The sequence below is a fragment of the Sorghum bicolor genome, chromosome 6, assembly GCF_000003195.3.
Source record: "Sorghum bicolor cultivar BTx623 chromosome 6, Sorghum_bicolor_NCBIv3, whole genome shotgun sequence".
NCBI lineage: Eukaryota > Viridiplantae > Streptophyta > Magnoliopsida > Poales > Poaceae > Sorghum > Sorghum bicolor.
In genome coordinates, this window is record NC_012875.2 from 3,870,195 (window position 1) to 3,893,363 (window position 23,169).

At 44.4% G+C, this 23,169-nt stretch overlaps 1 protein-coding gene across 2 annotated transcripts; it reads left to right on the plus strand.

Annotated features, from left to right (window-relative positions):
- On the plus strand, positions 5,561-20,832 carry LOC8083425 (ABC transporter C family member 4). 2 transcript variants are annotated; one of them, XM_021464101.1, is made up of 11 exons: positions 5,715-8,024; positions 9,732-10,052; positions 10,868-10,954; positions 11,406-12,041; positions 12,176-12,340; positions 12,468-12,762; positions 18,821-19,035; positions 19,117-19,422; positions 19,539-19,602; positions 19,918-20,157; positions 20,426-20,832. In XM_021464101.1, exons 1-11 carry the CDS (start codon positions 5,853-5,855, stop codon positions 20,539-20,541), a joined length of 4,617 nt encoding a protein of 1,538 aa, XP_021319776.1. In that variant the 5' UTR covers positions 5,715-5,852; the 3' UTR covers positions 20,542-20,832. The 2 variants fall into 2 exon arrangements, with proteins under 2 accessions (XP_021319777.1, XP_021319776.1); XM_021464102.1 differs by lacking the exons at positions 18,821-19,035; positions 19,117-19,422; positions 19,539-19,602 and having other exon boundaries at positions 5,561-8,024.

The following is a 23,169-nucleotide window of genomic DNA, read 5'->3' on the forward strand; positions in this document are numbered from 1 at the left end:
CCATGTTTACAGCTTTCTTCTCCTGTTTGAACTTACGATCAGGGCACTCACTTGCCCAATGATCCTCACTGCCACACACAAAGCAGCCACCTTTCTTGTTGTTGTTGTTGTTGTTGTTGTTGTTGTTGTTGTTGTTGTTGTTGTTGTTGTTGTTGTTGTTGTTGTTGTTGTTATTTAGGAGTGTTCTCCTTCTTTTTCTGGATCTTCTTCTTGTTCCACTTGTGAGTTTTCTTCTACACCACATTGGCAGATGAGGTCTCAACACCTTTCCCATTGTCCTTTGCTCTAGCCCTCTCCTCAACATCTAGAGTGCCAATGAGTTCCTCAACATTGAACTCTTGCCTCTTGTGTTTGAGAGAGGTGCCAAAGTCCTTCCAAGAAGGTGGTAACTTGGCGATAATACCACCAGCCACAAACTTGTCGGGCAAAAGACATGGGAACAGTTCAAGTTCCTTAGCTAGTGCCTGAATCTCATGAGCCTGTTCCACTACAGATCGGTTCTCAACCATCTTGTAGTCAAACAGCTGCTCCATGAGATACAGCTCGCTACCAGCATCAGTAACTCCAAACTTTCCCACAAGTGCATCCCATAGCTCTTTCCATGTAGGATGGATGATATAGCTTTTCTGGAACTTACGATCAAGTGCGCTAATCACTGCACCTCGAAAGAGGTTGTCATCAACCTTAAACTTTGCCTCATCCACAGGAGGTAAGTTAGCAGGTTTGCCCTCAGCGGCATGATAACATGTCATTGCAGTTAGCCACAGTTCCATCTTAGCTTTCTAAAGCAAGAAGTTTTTCCCATAAAAAAGATCAGGCTTCAAAGCAGCAGCAAAACCTCTAATAGAAAAATGCCTATTATAATTAGGTTTTTGGATTGTTAGAATTATAGGCAATTTCCATATCATTTTAATTCCGTAAATTAAAAATATGACGATAACATATAAAAAATTATTAATAAATGATAGCATGGTATGACACATGTTCATAACAACAATGACATGTGAACAGGTAACATGTGCAGCATATATATAAAATAAATATTTAAACATGGGACATCAATAATACTGCATATGCAACATTGTAACCGAACTAATGAAACACAAAAGCAGTAACATGTGAAACAGAACGACAGTATGACAGAAACAAATATGCAGAAGACATAACTAGCAGAAATAGACATAAGACATCTTACGAAACGATGCAACAGAGCAAATGAAACATGTTCATAGCAGTATATGAAACGATACAACTGAATCATAAAAGCATGCAGGCATGGCATATACTTCAGAATGATAACAGACAGCAACAGACCGACGAAACAGAACAGCAGACCATATGAAACATATTCATGACATCATATGAAACAACAGATAGAAACTATTGAAACAAACACACTCTGGACGACGTAAAACAAGGAGAAGATGAACAGTTCATACCCCGATGATCCCGACCCTTGTCCTGTTTCCAGCGTCATGTTGAGGAAGAGGGTGAAGACGGCAGCGGTGCTTCTCACGGCGTGACGAACAAGCGATCCACAACAATACACCAGGAAGAAGAAGAAGACGTCGATCGGTGGCGGTGTTGGATAGTCGCGTAGACACTCCCCAAAAACCTAATTGTCGATCCCCCGTGCAAGGTCTCGAACGGCAAGGGCTCCGGAGGCACCTGCCCTCTCGCTTCTCCGTGCGCGCGGAGTTACGAGATGGGAATTCCAACTTTGCAACAAAACTGTGATCTGAGTGTTCTCTCTTGTTCGTGTACCAATGAGATGAGTCTCCTATTTATCCTTGTGGCTGGAGAGGAGAGGAGGGGAAGGGACTTCCCTGCTGGCGGCTGAGGAGACGGGCATCTGAAGGGTTTTCACGCGGAGTTGAAACTCCCTCAATTAATTATCAAAACACCCACAGATAATGAGTTGAAACTCCCACATAATTGAGTTGAAACTCCCGTACCATCAGTCTACCACTCCAACCCTTGGACTTGCTCCTATTTGGTACAATATATATTGTACATAATTACACACCATAGAATTTATTGATTTATTAAATTTTAATGGGTCTAACCCATAATAAATCCAACACATAGCTCATTGCTGCCCCCTTTACGCCACTCTTTATGGTTGTTAGTAGCATCAAGAGAGGCGGTGAACCGAAAATTTTGTCTTATGGTGAATAAAGCTGGAAAAGTTAAGGACTGTGGATCTAGTTTCAGAATGTGCACCTGATGATCATCCTTAGCCTCTGTCTATTGTTTGCAGGTTATAATAATATGTTGATCAACTTGAAGATCGTTCTTAGTAAAGTTGGTGGGCTTGTCTATTTTATCTAAGTGAGAAATGGCTAATCTGTGAGGCCGTGAATTTGTGTTTCTTTCCCGGTTCATTTTTTAGTTTTATGATCGATTTTTTTACATGTCACCATAGCGTTAGCACGGTTAATATATTTGATGAGTAATGAGGTTTGATCTCAGCAATCTCGTATGTTGGATGTAAGAGAAGAAAATTGGTAGTGACTCTTGTCCTTTCATTTTAAAAGGTTAGCTGTTGTTGGGTGCTTTTTTAGGTGCACAAAGGAGAGTTCATGACTGTTGGGGGTAATTTCTTGAGTGGCTTTAGAAAAGTTTTATCGGTGTATTATATGTGGTAGAGATTTTTAATAAGAATTAAACATTTGCTCGTCGTTTGGTTGTTTTAAATGCGTCTTTTAAATAAATCCGTAGTGTTAGCACGGGTACTATACTAGTTTTTTAAGTTCACTCAAACATTGGCCGCCTTTGGTCCTCCATTGTTCAGCAGTAGTATCAAAGAATCCGCTTTGGTGTCATAGAATATATCCTGCATCATCTTCTTAAATGTAGTTCTTAGGATAATCAAACCTAGATTGAAAATAATCTTTTCATGCTTAGCAATTGGGAATAACTTAGTATAGTTGATGGAATCTTCCAACCTAAAGTGTATAAAAGAAAAAAAAAACTCCTCCTGAACTTTCCACAGTATATTTTTTTATTCTAATCCTGGAGAAACCACTAGCAACTTTCATCTTAAAACCAAAAATTATCAGGAGTGGGATAGCAACGCATGAACCTTTTGAAATAAGACGTGGAACACACCGTTGATCCTTGCAGAACATGACATATGCGATTTTATAGAACCTTATCAAAACTGCTACACCTCGGAGAGGGTCAGTCAATGAAAGCGGCCTCCATATAAAAATTATTATTCCTTGTATACATATAAGTTGCCTCGTTGCAGCTTAAAAATTAACAGAGAGGGAGTGTCAACATTGAAAATGACAAACTGGCATTGTTAGTTCATGAAAAGAAAAATTTTAGGTACTGTAGCAAATTTATAACTCTAGCAATTAGTATCCAAAATCTAAAAAAACAGTGTCCAATCATTAACTATTAGAATCAAAAGATTCGTACCGCAAAATATATAAAAACTGTGCAATTAATTTTAATCTATATTTAATGCTTTATGCATATGTCAAAGATTCAATAAGATGTGATGAAAATTTTTTGGATAAAAGCTAAACAAGGCCTAATGTGAAATCGACAAACTAAGAAATCACGACAAATTTTCCTCCGAATGTGGAGCGACTCAAATGCCCATGGAACGGCATTAAATGCCCATGGAACGACGAATTTAAATCTAGTTCTTAGGATAATCAAACCTAGATCGAAAATAGTCTTTTATGCTTAGCAAATTGGAAATAACTTATTAACAGATAGATGATGGAAACTTCCATCCTAAAGTGTATAATTAAAAGAAAAAAAAACTCCAATCCCAAACTTTCCACAGTATATATTATTTTTGTAAAACAAACAGGGGAGAGCTTTGAAACCTTTTCATTTCAAACGATCGATCCAGCTAACTAGAGCAAACGATGGAGTTATTACAGGCAAGTAGGTGGTTACGCCGGTCATTAAGATACTTACATCTTGATCACACTATAGGCGCTTGCGTCAAATTACAAAATCATTGCAGACTCGAGAAATGATAATACGCCTATTAGTAAACTCATTTCGGAAGACTTCAACGTTGCTAGCATCTCACAACCGCCATAGTATAGTTCACAATATATATTTTTTATTCTAATTCTGGAAAAACCACTAGCAACTTTCATCTCAAAAGGGAAAATTATCAGGAGTGGGGTAGCAATGGGACCTTTTGAAATAAGGTCTTGTTTAGATGCGAAATCTTTTTGGATTTCGCTACTGTAGCACTTTCGTTTGTTTGTGGTAAATATTGTCCAATGACTAACTAGGGTCAAAAGATTCGTCTCACGATTTACAAACAAACTGTGTAATTAGTTTTTGTTTTCGTTTATATTTAGTAGTTCATGTATGTGCCGAAAGATTCGATGTGACGGGGAATATTGAAAACTTTTTGGATTTTGGTGGGAACTAAACAAGGCCTAAGACATGGAACACATCGTTGATCCTTGCAGAAGAACATGACATATGCGATTTTATAGAACCTTATAAAAAAGGCTACACCTCGGAGAGGGTCGGTCAATGAAAGCGGCATCCATATGTATATACATATAAAGTTGCATCGTTGTTGCCTGCAAAACACCAAGAATGTCATTTCTTTATAATCTTATCTTAAGTTCACTCTAACATTGACCGCCTCCAGTCCTCCATTGTCCAGCAGTAGTATCAAAGAATTCGCTTTGGTACCATAGAATATATCCTACTTGTTCAGAGTCTGTTCGCTGGTCTAAAAAGTCATAGCTAAAAGTACTACTTATAAGACAAGTGAACAGGTTTTCATTCTCCTACTCCATCTTCTTAAATCTAGTTCTTAGGATAATCAAACTTATGCTTAGCAAATGGGAATAACTTATTAACAGCTCTAGCTGATGGAAACTTCCATCCTAAAGTGTATAAAAGAAAAAAAAAAACTCCAATCCCAAACTTTTCACAATATATATTTACATCGCTATAGCGCCAATTACAAAATACACTAGCAACTTTCATCTCAAAACCGAATACTATATTATCAGTACTGGGATAGCAACGTATGGACCTTTTGAAATAAGTCATGGAACATACCGCTGATCCTTGCACAACATGACGTATGCGATTTTATAGAACCCTATCAAGAAGGCTACCACACCTCGGAGAGGGTCAGGTCAGTCAATGAAAACGACATCCATACAAAAATTATCTTTATGTGCACTACCTCTTTTTTTGAGGAAACAGAAAGAATACAATTATGGAACACATACTGTCAAAGTAATTCAAATTTAACCAAATTTAAAATAAATATTATTAGTATTTTTGACTTTAAATAATTTTTTATAAAAAATATTTTATAACTAATTTAATAATATTTATTTTGTATCATAAATATTAATATTTTGTATATGAATTTAGACAAAGTTTAATTTATTCAACTTTCTGAAAAATAAGAATTGTACTTCGTGGACATGGACGTGGATGGGGAGTATATACATATAAGTTGCCTCGTTGCAGCTTGAAAATTAACGGAGAGGGCGTGTCAATATTGAAAATGACAGATCACAAAAGTCACGAAGTTATTACACGTGTCTCGCTGTCGATAAAAATGTCGTCTATCATTAAAAATATAGAATAAATCTAAGCGTACCAAGTTGAGGACTTAAACCTAGGTACTAATGGAAATAGAATTTACCTGCGTGCATTCATAAGCATGAATACACATGCGTTGTGCGTGTTGTATCGTATCGTGTAATTGTCACAGACAATGAAAACGACAAACTAAGAAATCGCGACGAATTTTCCTCCGAACGTGGACCGACTCAAATGCCCATGGAACGGATCCCCAACGACAACGAGCTACTCCCACTCGTACTCAGGCACACGGGATGGCGCTCCCATGGTGGCTCGCCACCACGGCGTGCGCCGCGCCGCCACCCGGCCCGGGCTCCTTCGCCGACGCGCTCGCGTTCCTCTTCCTCTCCCCGTGCCCGCAGCGCGTGCTCCTCGCCGCCGCCGACCTCGCGTTCCTCGTCGCCTGCCTCGTCCTCCTCGCCCGACGACGCCTTCGCCTTCGCAGGGGACAGGGACACCCGGCGCCGGCGGCTGCTCCTGCTCCCGCTCCCGCTCCCGAACGCGAGGCGCTGCTGCAGCAGAAGCCGAACCATCATCCTTCGCCGCCGCTCTCCCTCCGCCACGTGCTCGCGCTCGGGGCCTCCGCGGTCTTCGCGGCGGCGTCCGCGGTCCTCCTCGCGCTCGCGCTCCTCCTCCTGCCGAGCGCGCCGTGGCGCGCCGCGGAGGGAGCCTTCCTCGCCGTCCACGCCGTCGCGCACGGCGTGGCTGCCTGGACCGTCGCCGCCTCTTCGCGGAGAGCAGGAGCTGCTGCCCACCTCCGCGTGTTCTGGCTCGCCACCGCCCTCGGCGCCGCGCTCTTCGCTGCCTCGGCGGTGGTTCGCGGCGCGGACGGCTCGCTGCTCTTCCCCGACGACATCCTCGCCTTCGCTGCTCTGCTCGTCTCGCTGCCTCTGCCATACATAGCGGTCACCACTGGCTTCACCGGCCATGGCACCACCAGGGCAGCACAAGACGCTGAGCCCGAGCACAACGTCCCGGAGGCGCCTCCCTCCTCGCCGTACGCCGCCGCTTCGTTCCTCTCGCGGGCGACGTTCAGCTGGATCAACTCTCTCATCAACAAGGGCTACGCAGCAGAATCCTTAAAAACCGAAGACGTGCCTCCGGTCTCTGCCGGCCACCGCGCCGAGGCAGCGCACGCGCTGTTCATGTCGAATTGGCCGGCGACGTCGCCGGCGTCTCGGCACCCGGTCGGCGTGGCACTCTGGCTGTCTTTCTGGCCGCAGCTCGTGCTGACTGCGTTTCTTGGCCTCGCGCGCCTGGGTGCCATGTACGTCGGCCCATCACTCATCGACCGGTTCGTCGAGTTCATCCGCCGCGGCGGGACACCATGGGAGGGTCTCCGGCTCGTTCTCATCCTGCTCGCCGGCAAGGCCGTCCAGACGCTGGCCTCGCACCATTACAGCTTCCAGGGCCAGCTTCTGGGCATGCGCATCCGCGGCGCGCTGCAGACGGCGCTGTACCGCAAGTCGCTGCGGCTCACCGCCGGTGCCCGGCGAGCGCACGGCGCCGGCGCCATCGTGAACTACATGCAGGTGGACGCTGGGATCGTGTCCTACGCCATGCACGGGCTCCACGGGCTGTGGCTGATGCCGCTGCAGATAGTGGTGGCGTTGCTCCTCCTGTACGCCTACCTCGGCCCCGCCGTGCTCATGACGCTCGCCGTGATCACCGCGGTGACCGTGGTCACCGCGTTCGCGAACAAGCTCAACCTGGCGTATCAGCTCAAGTTCCTTGGCGTCCGCGACAGGCGTGTGAAGGCCATCACCGAGATGCTCAGTAACATGCGTGTCATCAAGCTGCAGGCATGGGAGGACACCTTCGGCGGCAAGGTTCGTGACATCCGGCGAGAGGAGCTTGGGTGGCTGGCGAAGACCATGCTCTTCATGTGTGCCAACACGCTGGTGTTCTCGAGCGGTCCGCTCGCCATGACGGTGCTCGTGTTCGGGACCTACCTCGCCGCCGGTGGGCAGCTCGACGCCGGCAAGGTGTTCACGGCCACGGCGTTCTTCGGCATGCTGGAAAGTCCCATGCGGAACTTCCCGCAGACGATTGTCATGTCCATGCAGGCGTTTGTGTCGCTGGATAGGCTGAACAAGTTCCTGACCGACGCCGAGATCGACGCCGCGGCCGTGGAGCGCATCGAGAGCGGCGGCGCTGAGGACACGGTGGCCGTCAAGGTGGAAGGCGGGGTGTTCGCTTGGGATGTGCCAGCCGGCGGGGAGATGAAGGGCAACAGCGACAGGAGGTCCAGCCATGCCGTGGCAGAGAATGGCCAAGGAAACGGAGCGGAGTTGGTGACGGTGCTGAGGGGCATTGATGTGGTGGTGAGGAGGGGTGAGCTTACGGCGGTGGTCGGGAAAGTGGGCTCCGGCAAGTCGTCGCTGCTGTCCTGCTTCATGGGTGAGATGCACAAGCTCTCCGGCAAGGTGAGTGTCTGGACTCCTGACTTCAATGGTGTATATATTTTGCTCCCAATCTAGTTTTACGCAGTGTCTTTTACGTTCCTTTTGGTTTGTAGCAGTGCTTCACAGAGTTTTTTTTTACCCTGTATAAGTATAATATAATCTAGATCACACTTTAAAAACTGGCATTGATATTTTGGAGAAATATGCCTACAATAATAAAATGAAATGATAGTCCTTCTTAAATATGCACTAACTTAAATATGCTTGATTTCTGTTTAATAAATACCAAGACATTTTATTTGGCCTGGCTTTCTTTAATTTTTTTTCGGAATTGCTTGCGCTCAGACATCCAATTCGGACGCCACCCCCACTCATCCCCGCATGGGAGGAGAGAGCCCTTCCTTCAAACCCGCCTACCCTCACTTGCCCCGCACGGGAGGAAGCCCTTCCTTCAAACCCACATTGCCCCTGCTTGCCCCGCATGGGAGAAGGAAGCCTTTCCTTCGAACCTGCCCTGCCTCGCTCACCCCGCATGGGAGAAGGAAGTAGAAAGGAACCACCCTTCCTTCGAATCTGGCCCACTCCTCCATGTGCCTTGGAATCTCCCCGCCTCCAACTTCGCTGGCCCCCAGCACATCCGCCCACTATCAGCTCGCTACCACAGCCTGCCCTCCCCCCCCCACACACACACACTGCAACATAAGGATAAAGATGCTGAAACACCATACACGTAATATTGCAAACAACGCCAGACGAACTGTTTTCAACACCATGAACGTATAAAATGCAACACAAAAAAAGGACAACACCTCCAACATAAGGATGATGAAGTTGGAAACACTTTGAACATATTATTGCAACAAACAAGAAAAAAGAGCTGAAACATTTGGCTTTAGTGCTGAAATACAATGAACATACTAGTACAAAACAACATGCAGATTGAAGCAACTGAGCATCTCAAAAAAAGTACTGCAAACAACGACTAAAACCTACTGTAACATCTAGAGAGAACTATTGCAACAAAGGCGAGATCTGAAGTTGAGAGCTCACCGAAACCCTAGCCTACTGCAATATCACCTGAAAACATACTGCAACAACTAAAGAACACCATTGCAACAAGCACAAGAGCTGAATCCTAGCCACCACCACATCCCTTAGATCCAGATCCAGAGGAAGAGCAGGAGGGAGAGGGGGAGCAGGAGCACGAGGGGGAGGGGGAGCAGGAGCACGAGGAGGAGGAGGAGGAGCAGAGCTCGGATCTAGGACCCACCTACCTCGCCGAAAAAAGCTACGTAGTAGCCCTCATCTCCGGTGGCATAGAGGTCACCGATGGGGGAGGAGGGAGGCAGGGCAGGAGAGATGGTGCAGCTTGCCAGAATCCGCCGCTGCCACCCTCAACTCCAGCGCCATGGAGGTCAAAAAAAGGAGAGAGAGGGAGGGAAGGAGGGAGAAGGAGGCGCAACAGGTGAGGCGGCGGCGACCTGGATGCGAGGGCAGTGTGAGAAGTATCGCGGAAGTGTTGTTTTGTTTTTGGGAAATGCATCATGAAATTCGAACATTCACATTTGAAGTGTTGTTTTGTTTTTGGGATTACCAGACCAAAAGTTTGTGTTTTAAGCATTATTATTGTAGCCAAATAACATATCCATTCACACCTCATATTTGTAGCCAATATGTTTTTTCGGATCATTTTACTTTAGTCTCATCTCCATTTTCTCTTTGATATAGGTTAGCATATGTGGAAGCACAGCATATGTTTCTCAGACCTCTTGGATCCGAAATGGAACCATTCAAGAGAACATTTTATTTGGAAAGCCAATGCGTCCGGAGAGATATTCAGAAATCATAAATGCTTGCTGCCTAGAAAAGGATTTGGAAATGATGGAGTTTGGTGACCAGACTGAAATAGGTGAGCGAGGGATCAATCTCAGTGGAGGCCAGAAACAGCGCATCCAGCTTGCAAGAGCAGTTTATCAAGACTGTGATATATATCTTCTTGATGACATATTTAGCGCAGTTGATGCTCATACTGGATCAGCTATTTTCATGGTGAATCCTCTTACGTTTCATCTTAAATGTTATGTCCTGGCAATTTCATTCAGTTGTTTAATTTCGATAAGTGAGTGTTGTAACTGTGCTTCATAAATATGTTTGGGAAACTTGTGGACACTGCATGCTTGCAAAAAACCACATTGGCTAGATTTATACCGACATATGAAATACAGAGTTCTATTTCAACATCAGATACCAAAACACACATGTCAGCATAAAGTTGCAGAAAATGATAAATTTGGCCCTTGAATAAAAATTGTGCTGATAAAGCGTCTATCATTAAGCTCTTTGTTTCTGCTTGCATTTGGTCTTTCAATATCTTCGGTTGCTGAGTTTGAGAAAAAAAAAATCTTCAGGCTTGTAGTGTTGTAAATATTCAGCATGCCTCATATGTGACACATCACAACTCGTCACAGGGAAATGCTTAATTGTTCCATGACTTGCATTCCTTTTACTCTGTTTTTCTGTTTAAAATAAATGTGCACTCACTTTCCAGACCGTGCAGATTGCATATATTGACCTGCCATTTATGAGATTTTATTAGAGAAACTGGCAGAGGATTTTTTTTAAACGAACTAAGCAGGAGAGCTGCTAATTATAAGAAGAAGGTCCAGACTAGGCAAACTATAATTCTTCTAGCATGAATAGTTTATGCAGAACCATAATCGTATGGAATCTATTCACAATTAGGTGGACTCATGTCCTATTTAATTTTCCAATGCTATTTTTTTTTACTTCCAAACAAGTCGAATTATGGTCAGTGCTTCATTACAGTTCTTAAGCTGTACTCTAAAACTAGGCTTGGTCTGCAGGAATGTCTGAAGGGTATACTCAAGAATAAGACCGTGTTGCTTGTTACTCACCAAGTGGACTTCTTGCAAAATGTGGATACTATAATTGTAAGTTTTCTTTTGAAGTATCCATATTACAGTTTGATGAACACATATTAGTATTATGTTGTGCTTGATTGTGACTCACCAAGTGGACTTCTTACAAAACGTGGATACTATACTTGTAAGTTTTTTGAACTGCCCATAATTACGTAATGATGAAACAGTTTAGTATTACATTCTTTCTTCATTCATCAGGTAAGCTTAAATTTAGCAATACTGTGTGGTGACTATATTAGTAGCAATGTTTTCGTTCTTGATGTATGGAAAGAAACAGTAATATGTAATATTCACATCCACGGTTACATGGATATATAGATACATTTTAATTCAAGTCAAGCTTCAGTTTGCTTTTGCTGTGAAGATCTGCTGTAAAATGATATTACACTGATGATACCATGATTATTTTGTGGAGAACTACAGAAAATTACATTACATTAACTTTTGTGTCAACATACAGGTAATGAATGATGGGTTAGTCATCCAGTCAGGGATCTATCGTGAGTTACTAGCATCATGCTCAGAATTTTCGGATCTTGTTGCTGCTCATCATAGTTCAATGGAGACAGCAGGGGGACAATGTTTTCATGTTCAGAACACAGAGAGCCCTCAGGCTTCCAATGGATCTGTAGATTCCCCATCTTTGGCATCGAAATCCAATGCTGAAAATGGTGAATCGGTTGGCACTGCAACAAACAAAGAAGCAGGTTCTTCTAAGCTGATCCAGGAAGAGGAAAAAGAGAGTGGCCGAGTAAGCTGGCGTGTTTACAAGCTATATATGACAGAGGCCTGGGGATGGTGGGGAGTTGTGATCATTTTAGCTGTGTCACTGCTGTCAGAGGGCTCCAGTATGGCTAGTGACTACTGGTTATCATACGAGACATCAGGAGGCCCTGTGTTTGACACTTCCATATTTCTTGGTGTTTATGTTTCGATAGTTGCTACGACAATTATATTGGAAATGGTCGCCACTCTTATTGTGACATTCTTGGGGCTTCAATCAGCACAGGCCTTTTTCAACAAGATGTTTGACAGCATTCTACGAGCACCAATGTCATTTTTTGACACCACTCCTTCAGGAAGGATCCTAAGCCGGGTATGTGCTGTAAAGCCAACTGGACATAGCTTCTTTTTTTTTATGAAAGACATAGCTTCTATTTGTTGTACATTATGTAAATAATCACTCCTTGAAAAGTAATGTTAGTATTTTTGTGGTTTTGACTTTCACAGGCATCATCGGACCAATCTAAGATTGATACTAATCTTGTGTTCTATGTTGGTTTTGCCACATCCATGTGCATTTCAGTGGTTACCAACATTGCTATTACTTGCCAAGTTGCATGGCCGTCAGTAATTGCAGTACTTCCTCTACTGCTTTTGAACATCTGGTACCGGGTATGATGTGATCCAACTACCACAATGCATCCCAGAGGACTTCAGTTAATACTACTTAACATAAATACAGCACTCATAATTGAATCAATAATAAAATGAATTTCTTTCCTTTCATCCTGCTTTTCAGAATCGTTATATTGCGACATCTCGAGAGCTTTCTCGTCTTCAAGGAGTAACAAGGGCGCCAATTATTGATCACTTTACAGAAACCTTTTTGGGTGCCCCAACTGTAAGGTGCTTCAGAAAGGAGGATGAGTTCTACCAGACAAACCTGGACAGGATCAATTCGAATTTACGAATGTCATTTCATAATTGTGCAGCTAATGAGTGGCTTGGATTTCGCCTGGAGCTAATTGGCACACTTATTTTGTCTATAACTGCTTTTCTCATGATCAGCTTGCCTAGCAATTTCATCAAGAAAGGTAATATTCTAATCTGGGTTGCATATTCAAGAAATTTTGTATTATGAGGTAAAGTAGAATTGAATCAATTGATACAAAGTTTAGAAGTTATGTTAGTATATCTAGTTAATGTGCCTGTCATATTGTTCTAATAAGTTCTTGCCTTTTCCCTAAAAGGAATTATATTGGATGTTCTCAGTATAATATACTAGAAATAAATGAATTGCTAAGTAGGGATGAATTGTTTTTCTGGGGTGAACTTGATAGCATGGCTTATTGTCCTGATTGTCTGAACATTCAACCCTTCAGTGCAATACTCTGTAGATGTTTCTAGCAGCAATGAAGCATTAATAGTTTTTTGAGAGCATGTCAAGTGTTCGATTTGGGGAAAGTTCACTCTGTCTGGTAGCTTCCAGACCAGAGAGTATCTATTTCTTCTTCATACTCTTTACATATAAGTCCTTCTACAATACAATATTTACACCAACACTCCCCCTCAAGATGGGCTAAAGATATCTAACATGCCCATCTTACTACAACTTAACTTCACTAGGTCCTAAACCCTTTGTAAAACAGTCAGCTAGTTGGCCACGTGACTTTACATATTTCAACTTTAGAACTCCACCATCTAATTTCTCTTTGATGAAGAATCTATCAATCTCCACATGCTTGGTACGATCAAACTGGACTGGATTGTTTGCAATATTGATTGCGGCAATGTTATCACAGTGAAGCATCATTGTCTCATTTCTTAACACCTGCAGGTCCTCCAACAAGCCTTTTAGCCACAACATCTCACACAAGCTCAATGCCATTGCCCTATACTCAGCCTCCGCAGTGGACCGTGCCACAACTGCTTGCTTCTTGCTTCTCCAAGAGACAAGATTGCCTCCCACAAACACACAATACCCAGAGGTGGACCTCCTATCATCTTTGCTACTCACCCAATCTGCATCACAGTAGCCCTCCACATCAAGGTGCCCATTCTTCCTGAACCATAACCCTTTCCCAGGGGTTCCCTTCAGATACCTCAAAATCCTGTAAACACATATGTCCAGCTCTTGGATCATGCATATACCTGCTCACCACACTCACTGCATAAGAAATATCAGGTCTTGTGTGACACAGGTATATCAGTCTTCCCACCAATCTTTGATATGTTTCTTTGTTCACAGGATCTCCACATTGGGCATTGATTTGATGATTTTTATCAATAGGAGTACTGCATGGCCGACACCCAAGCATGCCTGTTTCAGTCAACAGATCAAGGACATATTTCCTTTGAGAGAGGACTATCCCCTTAGGTGACCTAGCAATCTCAATCCCAAGGAAGTATCTTAGTGGTCCAAGATCCTTTACCTCAAAGGCCTTTCCCAGATTCTCCTTCAAACAGTTTATTTTCTCCTCATCATCTTCTGTAATCACAATGTCATCCACATACACTGCCATAATGGTAATAAATGTTCCTCTATGCTTGTAGAAGACCGTATGATCACCATTGCATTGTATGTAGTCCATGCCACAGACCACCTTCCTAAACCTGTCAAACCATGCTCTGGGTGATTGCTTCAGTCCATAGAGTGACTTCTTTAGTCTGCACACTTTACCAACAGTTTGACTATTAGCAAATCCTGGTGGGATTTCCATATAGACTTCCTCCTGTAAATCACCATGGAGAAATGCATTCTTCACATCCATTTGATGCAGAGGCCAACCAAAGTTAACTACACACGAGATTAGGGTCCTAACAGTCCCCATCTTCGCCACTGGAGCAAAAGTCTCATCATAGTCAATGCCATATGTTTGACTATACCCTTTTGCCACTAGTCTTGCCTTGTACCTGTCCACCTCTCCTTTTGAGTTTTGTTTTACAGTAAAGACCCACTTACACCCCACAGCTCTTTTTCCTTTTGGAAGTGGGACCAATTCCCATGTCTGGTTCTTCTGAAGAGCGTGCATCTCTTCTCTCATTGCTGCATTCCAGTTAGGATCCTGTTTGGCACACCTCCAGTCCCTAGGAATAGGCACTGTTTGTAATGATGCAACAAATGCTCTATATGAAGGTGAAAGACGAGAGTATGAGATGAAGTTGGCAATGTCATGATCTGTACTAGGATGCTCAAAACCATAACGAATAGGAGGCTTTCCAAAATTAGACCTAGGACCCCTACGCTGTGCTAGTGGTAACTCTACATGTTCAAGATTAGAGGGGACATTACCGCTTGGTGGAGAGAGGTCCGAGGAGAGATTCGGGACTGGTGTAGCAACTTGTTGTGGTTGTGGTGCATTGATTTTCTCCCCCTGACTCCTAAACCGTTTCCTGTAATACACTATTGGCTTCTTTACAATCACCTCTTCATTTTGTACATCAATTGTCTTCTCATTCCTAGGACCAACTACCTCCCACTCATTCTCATCACCAATTACCTTTTCACCTTCACCATCATCGTCCCTCATATCTCCCTCATTCTCATCATCAATCACCTCTTCACCTTCACCATCATCATCCCTCATATCTCCCTCATTCTCATCAATCACCTCTTCACCTTCACCATCATCTTGACAAAATTCACACGGGATAGTACCGACGATCACTTCCTGTTGAGTAGCAGCTCCTCTATTCTCCCCCTCTCTACTGTCACCCTCAGTGACTGGAGAGAATTCCTCCAAGAACGGATCAAGATTGCATGGTCTTGTATAATATGGTTCAGATTCCCTGAATGTCACATCCATACTCACAAACAATCTCATTCCAACAGGGTCCCAACACTTGTAACCCTTTTGTGTAGAGGAGTATCCAACGAAAATACATTTCACCGCTTGAGGATCCAACTTTCCAACTGACGGCCTATGATCCCTGACAAAGCAAACACAACCAAATACCTTGGGTGGTACTTTAAATTCCTGTTGCCCCAGCAATAGTTTTGCAGGTGACGCCATACCAAGAATCCTAGATGGCATACGATTTATCAAATATGCTGCTGTTAGTACTGCTTCACTCCAGAGATATTTGGGGACATTCATTTGAAACATCATTGACCTTGCCACCTCTAACAAGTGTCGATTCTTTCTCTCAGCTACACCATTTTGTGATGGAGTGTCAGGACAAGTGGTCTGATGTATAATTCCATGCTCCGAAAGATACGCTCCAAAAATATTGTTCACATATTCCTTCCCATTATCAGTTCGGATAATCCGAATTCTAGTGTTAAATTGATTTTCAACTAACTTATGAAAATCTTGGAAACATCGAAGGACCTCATTTTTACCCCTAAGCATGTACACCCATGTCATACGAGTATAGCAATCAATAAAGGTGACAAACCACTTAAATCCACTCACAGATGTAACTGAGCAGGGACCCCAAACATCCGAGTGTACTAACATAAAAGGTTCACAACTCCGGAGGCCAATACTTGTCCTTGTATGTTTCCCAAGTTCACAAGAATCACACACAAGTTTCTTTGTGTCCACATTTCTAAAAATTTCAGGATATAATTTATTCAAACTTCCAAAAGGTATATGTCCTAACCGGCAATGAAGCAAGTAGATCTCTCTCTCTTGTGTTGTAGTCGCTACTGCCAATGCTGACTGCTCCTGGTTGATGAACCACAACCCATTACGCCTGACTCCAGTCCCAATCACTCTCCCCGTCCTCTTCTCCTGAAAAACACAAGAATTTTCATCAAATATGACAGTGCATTTAAACTGATCAACAAGAGCACTGACTGAGAGGAGATTGACTGGAAAGGAAGGAACATGCAAAACAGAATATAGATGGAGAGATGGAGTGCATTCTATAGATCCTACACCATGAATGGGTTGAGAGGTACCATCTGCAGTTTGTATAGTTTCAGTGTAAGAATGTGGAGTGTATGTTCTAAAAGGACTAGTTATGCCTGTGACATGCTTGGAAGCTTCTGAGTCAACAACCCACTCTATGTTATGCCTACATGTGGATGCAAGTGCCTGTGCCTGAGTACCTTTGCCCATATGGGCATAGTTGGCAAAGTTACCAAAGCGACTGGTGGTGGCCATCACAGAACCCATTGGAGTAGAACCGGAAGCTTCACATGCTTTAGACCTCTGCCATTGCTCCCATTGCTTAACCTGTTCTCCAGTTAAGGTAAGGGACTCGACCCCAGCATTAACCTGAGGACCACTATCTGTGGTAGAACTCTCCATAGCTGCATTGGCCTGAGGAACACCACGGCCTCTACCACGTCCTCCAGCACGTCCTCCACCACGACCACCACGGCCTCCTGGATCACCACGAGCACCACCACGACCACCTCGAGTTCCAATCCTGCCTCCATAGTTTTTTGGAAGGGGACAATTGTAACTCATGTGTCCCTTCTCTCCACAGTTGTAACACAACCTCTCTGTCACAGTGGTATAGGCTGATTTCACAAGATTGTCACCACCCATCATTCGAAGCCTACTCTCCTCAGCGATCATGGCTGCCACAGCCTCCTCTACAGTAGGCAAACTATCCTGGTGACACAAAGCAGCTCTTCTACTCTCAAACTGAGGATCCAAGTTTTTCAAGAACTGAGTCACCCTTCTATCCTCAATCCACTTCTGAACATCATGGGCATCCTGTGGATCCCTCATACGAAGTGGAGCATAGTGATCCAGCTCTCCCCACAATTGCTGCAACTCACACGCATACTGCTCCACTGTCCGTCCTGCCTGTTTCACTTCATCAGCCTTGTTCTGAATTTCCATCATCACCATCACATTCCCCTGCTTGGAGTACCTGATACTCAGAGTTTTCCAAATTTGTGCTGCAGTATGCATAGCTTCCACCACTTTACTAACCGATGGTGACATGGATGCCAATAACCATGCTACTAAGGTAGAATTTGTCGTGTGCCAAATTCTCCATTCTGGGCTAAGCTTGTTAGCCGGCTCAACACAATCCTCTCTCAAATAGTGTTCTACCCCTTTCCTCCTAGTATCACTTGCACTCTTCTAGACCAACTCAAATAATTCTTACTTCCTTCTAGCTTTACATCATTTGGAATAAGTTCCAATTTGAGCTCACGCGCCTCTCTAGGACCAATTAGATCCATCTCCAGAAGCCCCTGAATCATGGACTTCATCTCATTTCTCAATTCACCTTTGGTAATTGGTGAATCATCCCCGCTGTAACTGCCACCATTCTTCGTCTTCTCTGTATCCTCAGCAGCCATCCTCTCTGCTTCCTCCTCTGGATCCGTCTCCAACACAATCAACAAGCGACAACAACTCCCCTTTCAGAGTGCACAGCAATACCCACCTTCAATTGCAATAGTAGCAAGACTGCAAGACTCAATCTGTTTCTCCCTCTTCGCGTAACAGCAGCACGTCACAACACCAAACTCCTCTGCTTCCACTCGCCCGCAAGAGCAGGCACCAGCACGCCTGACCCGCTCGCACGCACCACCTCCGGCAGCTTGCAGAAGACGCGCCGCTGCACCGCTCCAGCGCCGCCGTAGCCCTCGCGCCGCTGCACCGCTCCTGCGCCAAGGGCCGCTCCTGCGCCAAGGGCCGAGGAAGTCGCGCCGCACAGGCCGCGCGGTGTACGCGAGTCCGCGTGACTCCTCGGCTCGGACTCCCGCGGGTCCGCGCGACTCCACCGCGACGCACCAGCCGCGCGAGCTCCGCCGGATTCCGCTGCCCCCGCGACGCACCGGCCGCACGAGCCACACGCCGGCGTGAACCGCGACGCACCTCTGCTCCGGCCGCAGGTCAATCCTCCACATCGCAGCATTATCTTGCAGTCGCCGCCACCATCGCCACCAGGTAACCCTAAAACTTGGCTCTGTATACCATGTTCGATTTGGGGAAAGTTCACTCTGTCTGGTAGCTTCCAGACCAGAGAGTATCTATTTCTTCTTCATACTCTTTACATATAAGTCCTTCTACAATACAATATTTACACCAACATCAAGTCCTAAAAGCTTTCTGTTGCATCATTGTATGTCTGAAGCTGAATACTCAAAAAGGATTATTGACAAATTCTATTGAAAGATATATCACTCTATGTTCCCATTTTGATCCTTTGCGAAACTTAAAAAACACAATTCTGATGCAGAATTTGTCGGCATGTCCCTTTCCTATGGTCTTTCTCTCAATTCCTTGGTGTACTACGCAATTTCCATAAGCTGTATGATCGAAAATGATATGGTAGCCTTAGAGAGGGTGCATCAGTACAGTACTCTCCCTTCTGAGGCAGCATGGGAAGTTGCCGACTGTCTTCCCACACCAGATTGGCCCATCCGAGGAGATATCGATGTGAAAGATCTGAAGGTCAATACTTTTTTTCTGTATTACATTCTAGTACCTTAATAAGTGGTAAGATGAATGAGTAATAAGCACAACTCTTTTCAGGTTCGATATCGTCAAAACACACCACTAATCTTGAAAGGTATTACTGTTAGTATTAAGAGTGGAGAAAAGATTGGAGTTGTGGGAAGGACTGGCAGTGGAAAGTCGACTTTAGTGCAGGCTTTATTCAGGATTTTGGAGCCTGCAGAAGGCCATATCATCATCGATGGTGTCAATATCTGCACTTTGGGGCTTCGTGATCTGAGGTCTCGCTTTGGTGTGATTCCTCAAGAGCCTGTGCTCTTTGAAGGAACTGTAAGGAGCAACATAGACCCAACAGGGCGGTATTCCGAAGCCGAGATATGGCAGGAAATGCAACCTAAACCTATGCTCTGTTTAACAAGATGAAATCCCTCTTGGATGCTTAACTGTTTATTTTTTTTTCTTCTATCAAGCCTGATCTGGCCAAATTTACTTCTCTGCAGGCCCTTGAGCGTTGCCAGCTAAAGGATATAGTAGCCTCAAAACCAGAGAAGCTTGATGCACTAGGTTTGCTCTGCTTCTTGAGTAGTAAAAGATAACTGTGCTCTAAGTTTCAAGCTTATTCAAGCTGTCAATTATGTTATTAACCAAGCATATTTGTGAACTTGTATAATGTTTCCCATCTGGTTTCCACACACTACTCGTGCTTGTGTCACAAGTTACAAACCTGCTACCTTAACGGTACAGCTTCACAGACACAGCTTGAAATACACACAAGTTTAGACCTGCAGTGCAATTCAGTTGTGCCCCCCCCCCCTTTTTTTTTGGCATGACTAGCAAAACATGAACAATGTTTCTTTGCTCATCATTTGTTCTTTGCAGTCGCCGACATGGGGGAGAACTGGAGTGTAGGGCAGAAGCAGCTCCTTTGCTTCGGCCGAGTTATACTGAAACGCAGCCGGATCCTCTTCATGGACGAGGCGACAGCTTCTGTTGATTCTCAAACAGATGCGGCCATCCAGAAGATCATCCGTGAGGAATTCACCGAATGTACCATCATCAGCATTGCACATCGGATACCGACTGTTATGGACAGCGATCGAGTTCTGGTGTTGGACTCAGGTAGCCCTTTGCACTAATCATCCTGCCTTGTCCTTATTTTCTGAAGACTGCTAGGTTACATGTTGCCATGTTTTTCATTACAATAGCAACAAAATTACAAAGTAATTACACAGGTTCAGGTACCACGATTATCACACACAGATAGTTGTAGCAAAAGATCTAGCTGCAATACAGGGCATCCCAATTGAAAATGAAGTGGAGAGCTGAGTGCCTTTATTAAGATTTTGTGCCTCTGTTCAATCATTGTGTATGTGTTTATCTGTATCAGGTCTCGTGGCAGAATTCGATGCACCCTCCAAATTGATGGGGAGGCCATCACTCTTTGGTGCGATGGTTCAGGAGTATGCAAGTCGCTCTTCTAGCTTGAAGGAAACCGTTGGATGAGACCACATTTCATGGCAAAAGACGACGACAGTATAGGAGAAAGTTTAGGCATACGCATAGGCATACGCATAGCATCTAACGAAAACGAAAAATAAATTATAGGAGTTTCTGTAAGCTTTATTCGCTACAACATGTCTTATCTTCAATAGAACTGGACTATTTGGTTTACATTTCCACCAATTTTGTATGTGATGAAAGCTTAGAGCAACTACAGGAAGTTTGTGTAATTTACTTGCTAAACCAACGACTTTATCAAGTTAAGAAAATAAGTAGCAATATAAATTTATCTCACTCTCCAATACTAGTTTCATATATGAACTTCCTTATATAATATAAAAGGCCATATATTGTTTTGTGCGGCAATTCTAGGCCTGCACAGCGTCTCTGTCACTCTGATTCGCACGAGCAGACATTCAATACGAGTCTGATTGGTTGCACTCACCAGATCTTTGCTCATCACCCTCGAGCTCACTAAATTGTTTGTCTTTTGAAGAATACATCGAAAGACAGTTGTCATCCTCAACATTCACCATGTCAATCTAGAAACTTGAATTCCCTATAATCTATACTAGCCACTGCTGCCCGCGCTTCGCTGTGGGTGATATTCTCACTATAGGAATGGGTATAGAAAATCTTGAAGAATATACCCTATATGTCTAATCTGTTTTCTCAGCGTGTTGGTATGAAAGGTTGGTCTATTTTGTACACTAAATGTTGAAAAACTACGGGAAGGAAAGGTAACATGACTTTTTTTCATTAGAATCCTGTAAAGGAACATACAGGTTGGTTGTCATTACATGATGCTTATCCTAGGCCAGCAAATCAATGACATGTTAGTGCAACAAAGCACTTGATAGAGTTGGGCTCAAGCAACAAACACACTTAGATTTAAAGTACAACATTGGGCACAACACAGAGAGTTAGCAGTACAGCTCCCCCAAAGTCAAAGTGGGTCGTCTCTCATGGTGGAGCGATGAAGTCGTAGTCGTGGCGGTCATGTCAGAGGCAAGGTAGTCAGGGAGCCGGCGCTCGACCATTGAGGCAGAGCGTGCTAGTAGTGATGTTAAGTTAAGCATGCCGCCGAGGATGAAGGTGTCCTAAAAGTGAAGCATCTGCATGACCCTTGGGGAACGTGGGAATGAATATACCTGTCCTTCCTAGAGCTGTCCATGGGTGTGGTGGCACAATGTAGTTGGCATGATGGACGGTGGGGATGTTGTGAAGTACGGTAGCTGATAAAAGAGAAGGTCCCTTTTATGTTGTAGTCTGCTGGTGATATGATTAGGCGTCCATGAGCAAGCTGCCTTTTGATGTAGACCTCACTGATGAAGAGGAACTGTTGACCATTGTCGTCAAAGAAGACAACTACTGTTGATGGTACTATGTGGTGTGGCCACATCATGCTCGAGGGAGAATGCCAGAGTTGTTGGTGAGGCCGTTGTTGTATGGAGACCGATTGTAAGGGGATGAGGAGCTATAATACCAATGGATTTGAGCAGATCTTGGTGTAGCGGTGATGCTACCGGTATGTAGTAGCAGTCGTTGTAGCAGATGACACCATCATAGGTCATCCAAGCGGGAGCTGCTCCTTGTAGCATGATGGTATCATGGATGATCTAAAGTTCAAGCTCCTCTGTGGAGACCCCCTGAAGCTAAATCAGCACTTTTGTGATGTCAACATCATAGCGCTTGCTCCTGGGTGGCATCAGTCGTGGTCTGCGGGGGCAACAAGTGGAGTTGCTGCCTGGTTGTCCAAGACGCGATGAAACGGACGATATGCAGATATAGGAATGAATATACATGTCCTTCCTAGAGCTATTGGTGCGTCCGTTATCATCTACATATACCTAGCTATGTGCTGCATCAGTTAGATGAAACGTTGTGAACTTAACCTTCTCATCATTTGGTATGTTCTAGAGACGGAAGAGGAGCTGCATCCTGGAGAGCCACGGTGATGGATCCGTGTGGCAAACGTACGTCAGGGTTGTCAGTTGGGTTGTGAGGTTGACTGGGGTGGTGGATGTAATACTGGTGGCATCATTGGTGTCGATGTCGAAGAAGTATCAATGGTGGTTGTACCCACGTAGATAGATCTGAACATAGTTGCACCTCAGGTGCTGGGAGCAGGGTATCTGCTAGCATAGTGTTGATCTCTGTGGTTTTCGGAGGATTGGTGTTCCTCCAACTTGCTCTTGAGGAAGTCTCTGCCAGCGTTGATCATATCGGACGACATAGGGGGTAATTTGACTACCGACAATCCCTAGGGAGCCAAATGAGAGGGATTTCTCCCTCGTGGTGCACATAAGGATTTGTTGGAGGCTATTGTTGCTTGTTGTGTCTCCACAGCAAGGTTGTCGACAGCGTCGAGGCTGAAGGTGAGATCTGCAGTGGGTAACCGCAGGTTGCTGCTCGTGTTGGTGATGACGATGTCTCTGTTGTTCTCCTGCTAAATTGGATCTATTGCTGGTTGAGAAGAGTTGCACTCCTTGGGGAATTGGTTCTTGATCAGATCCAGTTCAGCGTTAACGTTGGATTCCTCCATCGCTGTGGTGACGGAGGTGTTGTTGGTGGTGATCTTAACTTGTTGTGACTCTACAACAAGGTTATCGTTAGCGGTGTCGGTGGTTG

What these genes read in the sequence shown, in the direction of transcription:
- LOC8083425 (XM_021464101.1), top strand. Translation starts at nt 5,853, where the DNA reads ATGGCGCTCCCATGGTGGCTCGCCACCACGGCGTGCGCCGCGCCGCCA. An exon ending in CAGGAAGGATCCTAAGCCGG is followed by an intron (nt 12,042 to 12,175) that starts GTATGTGCTGTA and finishes TGACTTTCACAG; the next exon opens with GCATCATCGGACCAATCTAA. An exon ending in AGAGAAGCTTGATGCACTAG is followed by an intron (nt 19,603 to 19,917) that starts GTTTGCTCTGCT and finishes TGTTCTTTGCAG; the next exon opens with TCGCCGACATGGGGGAGAAC.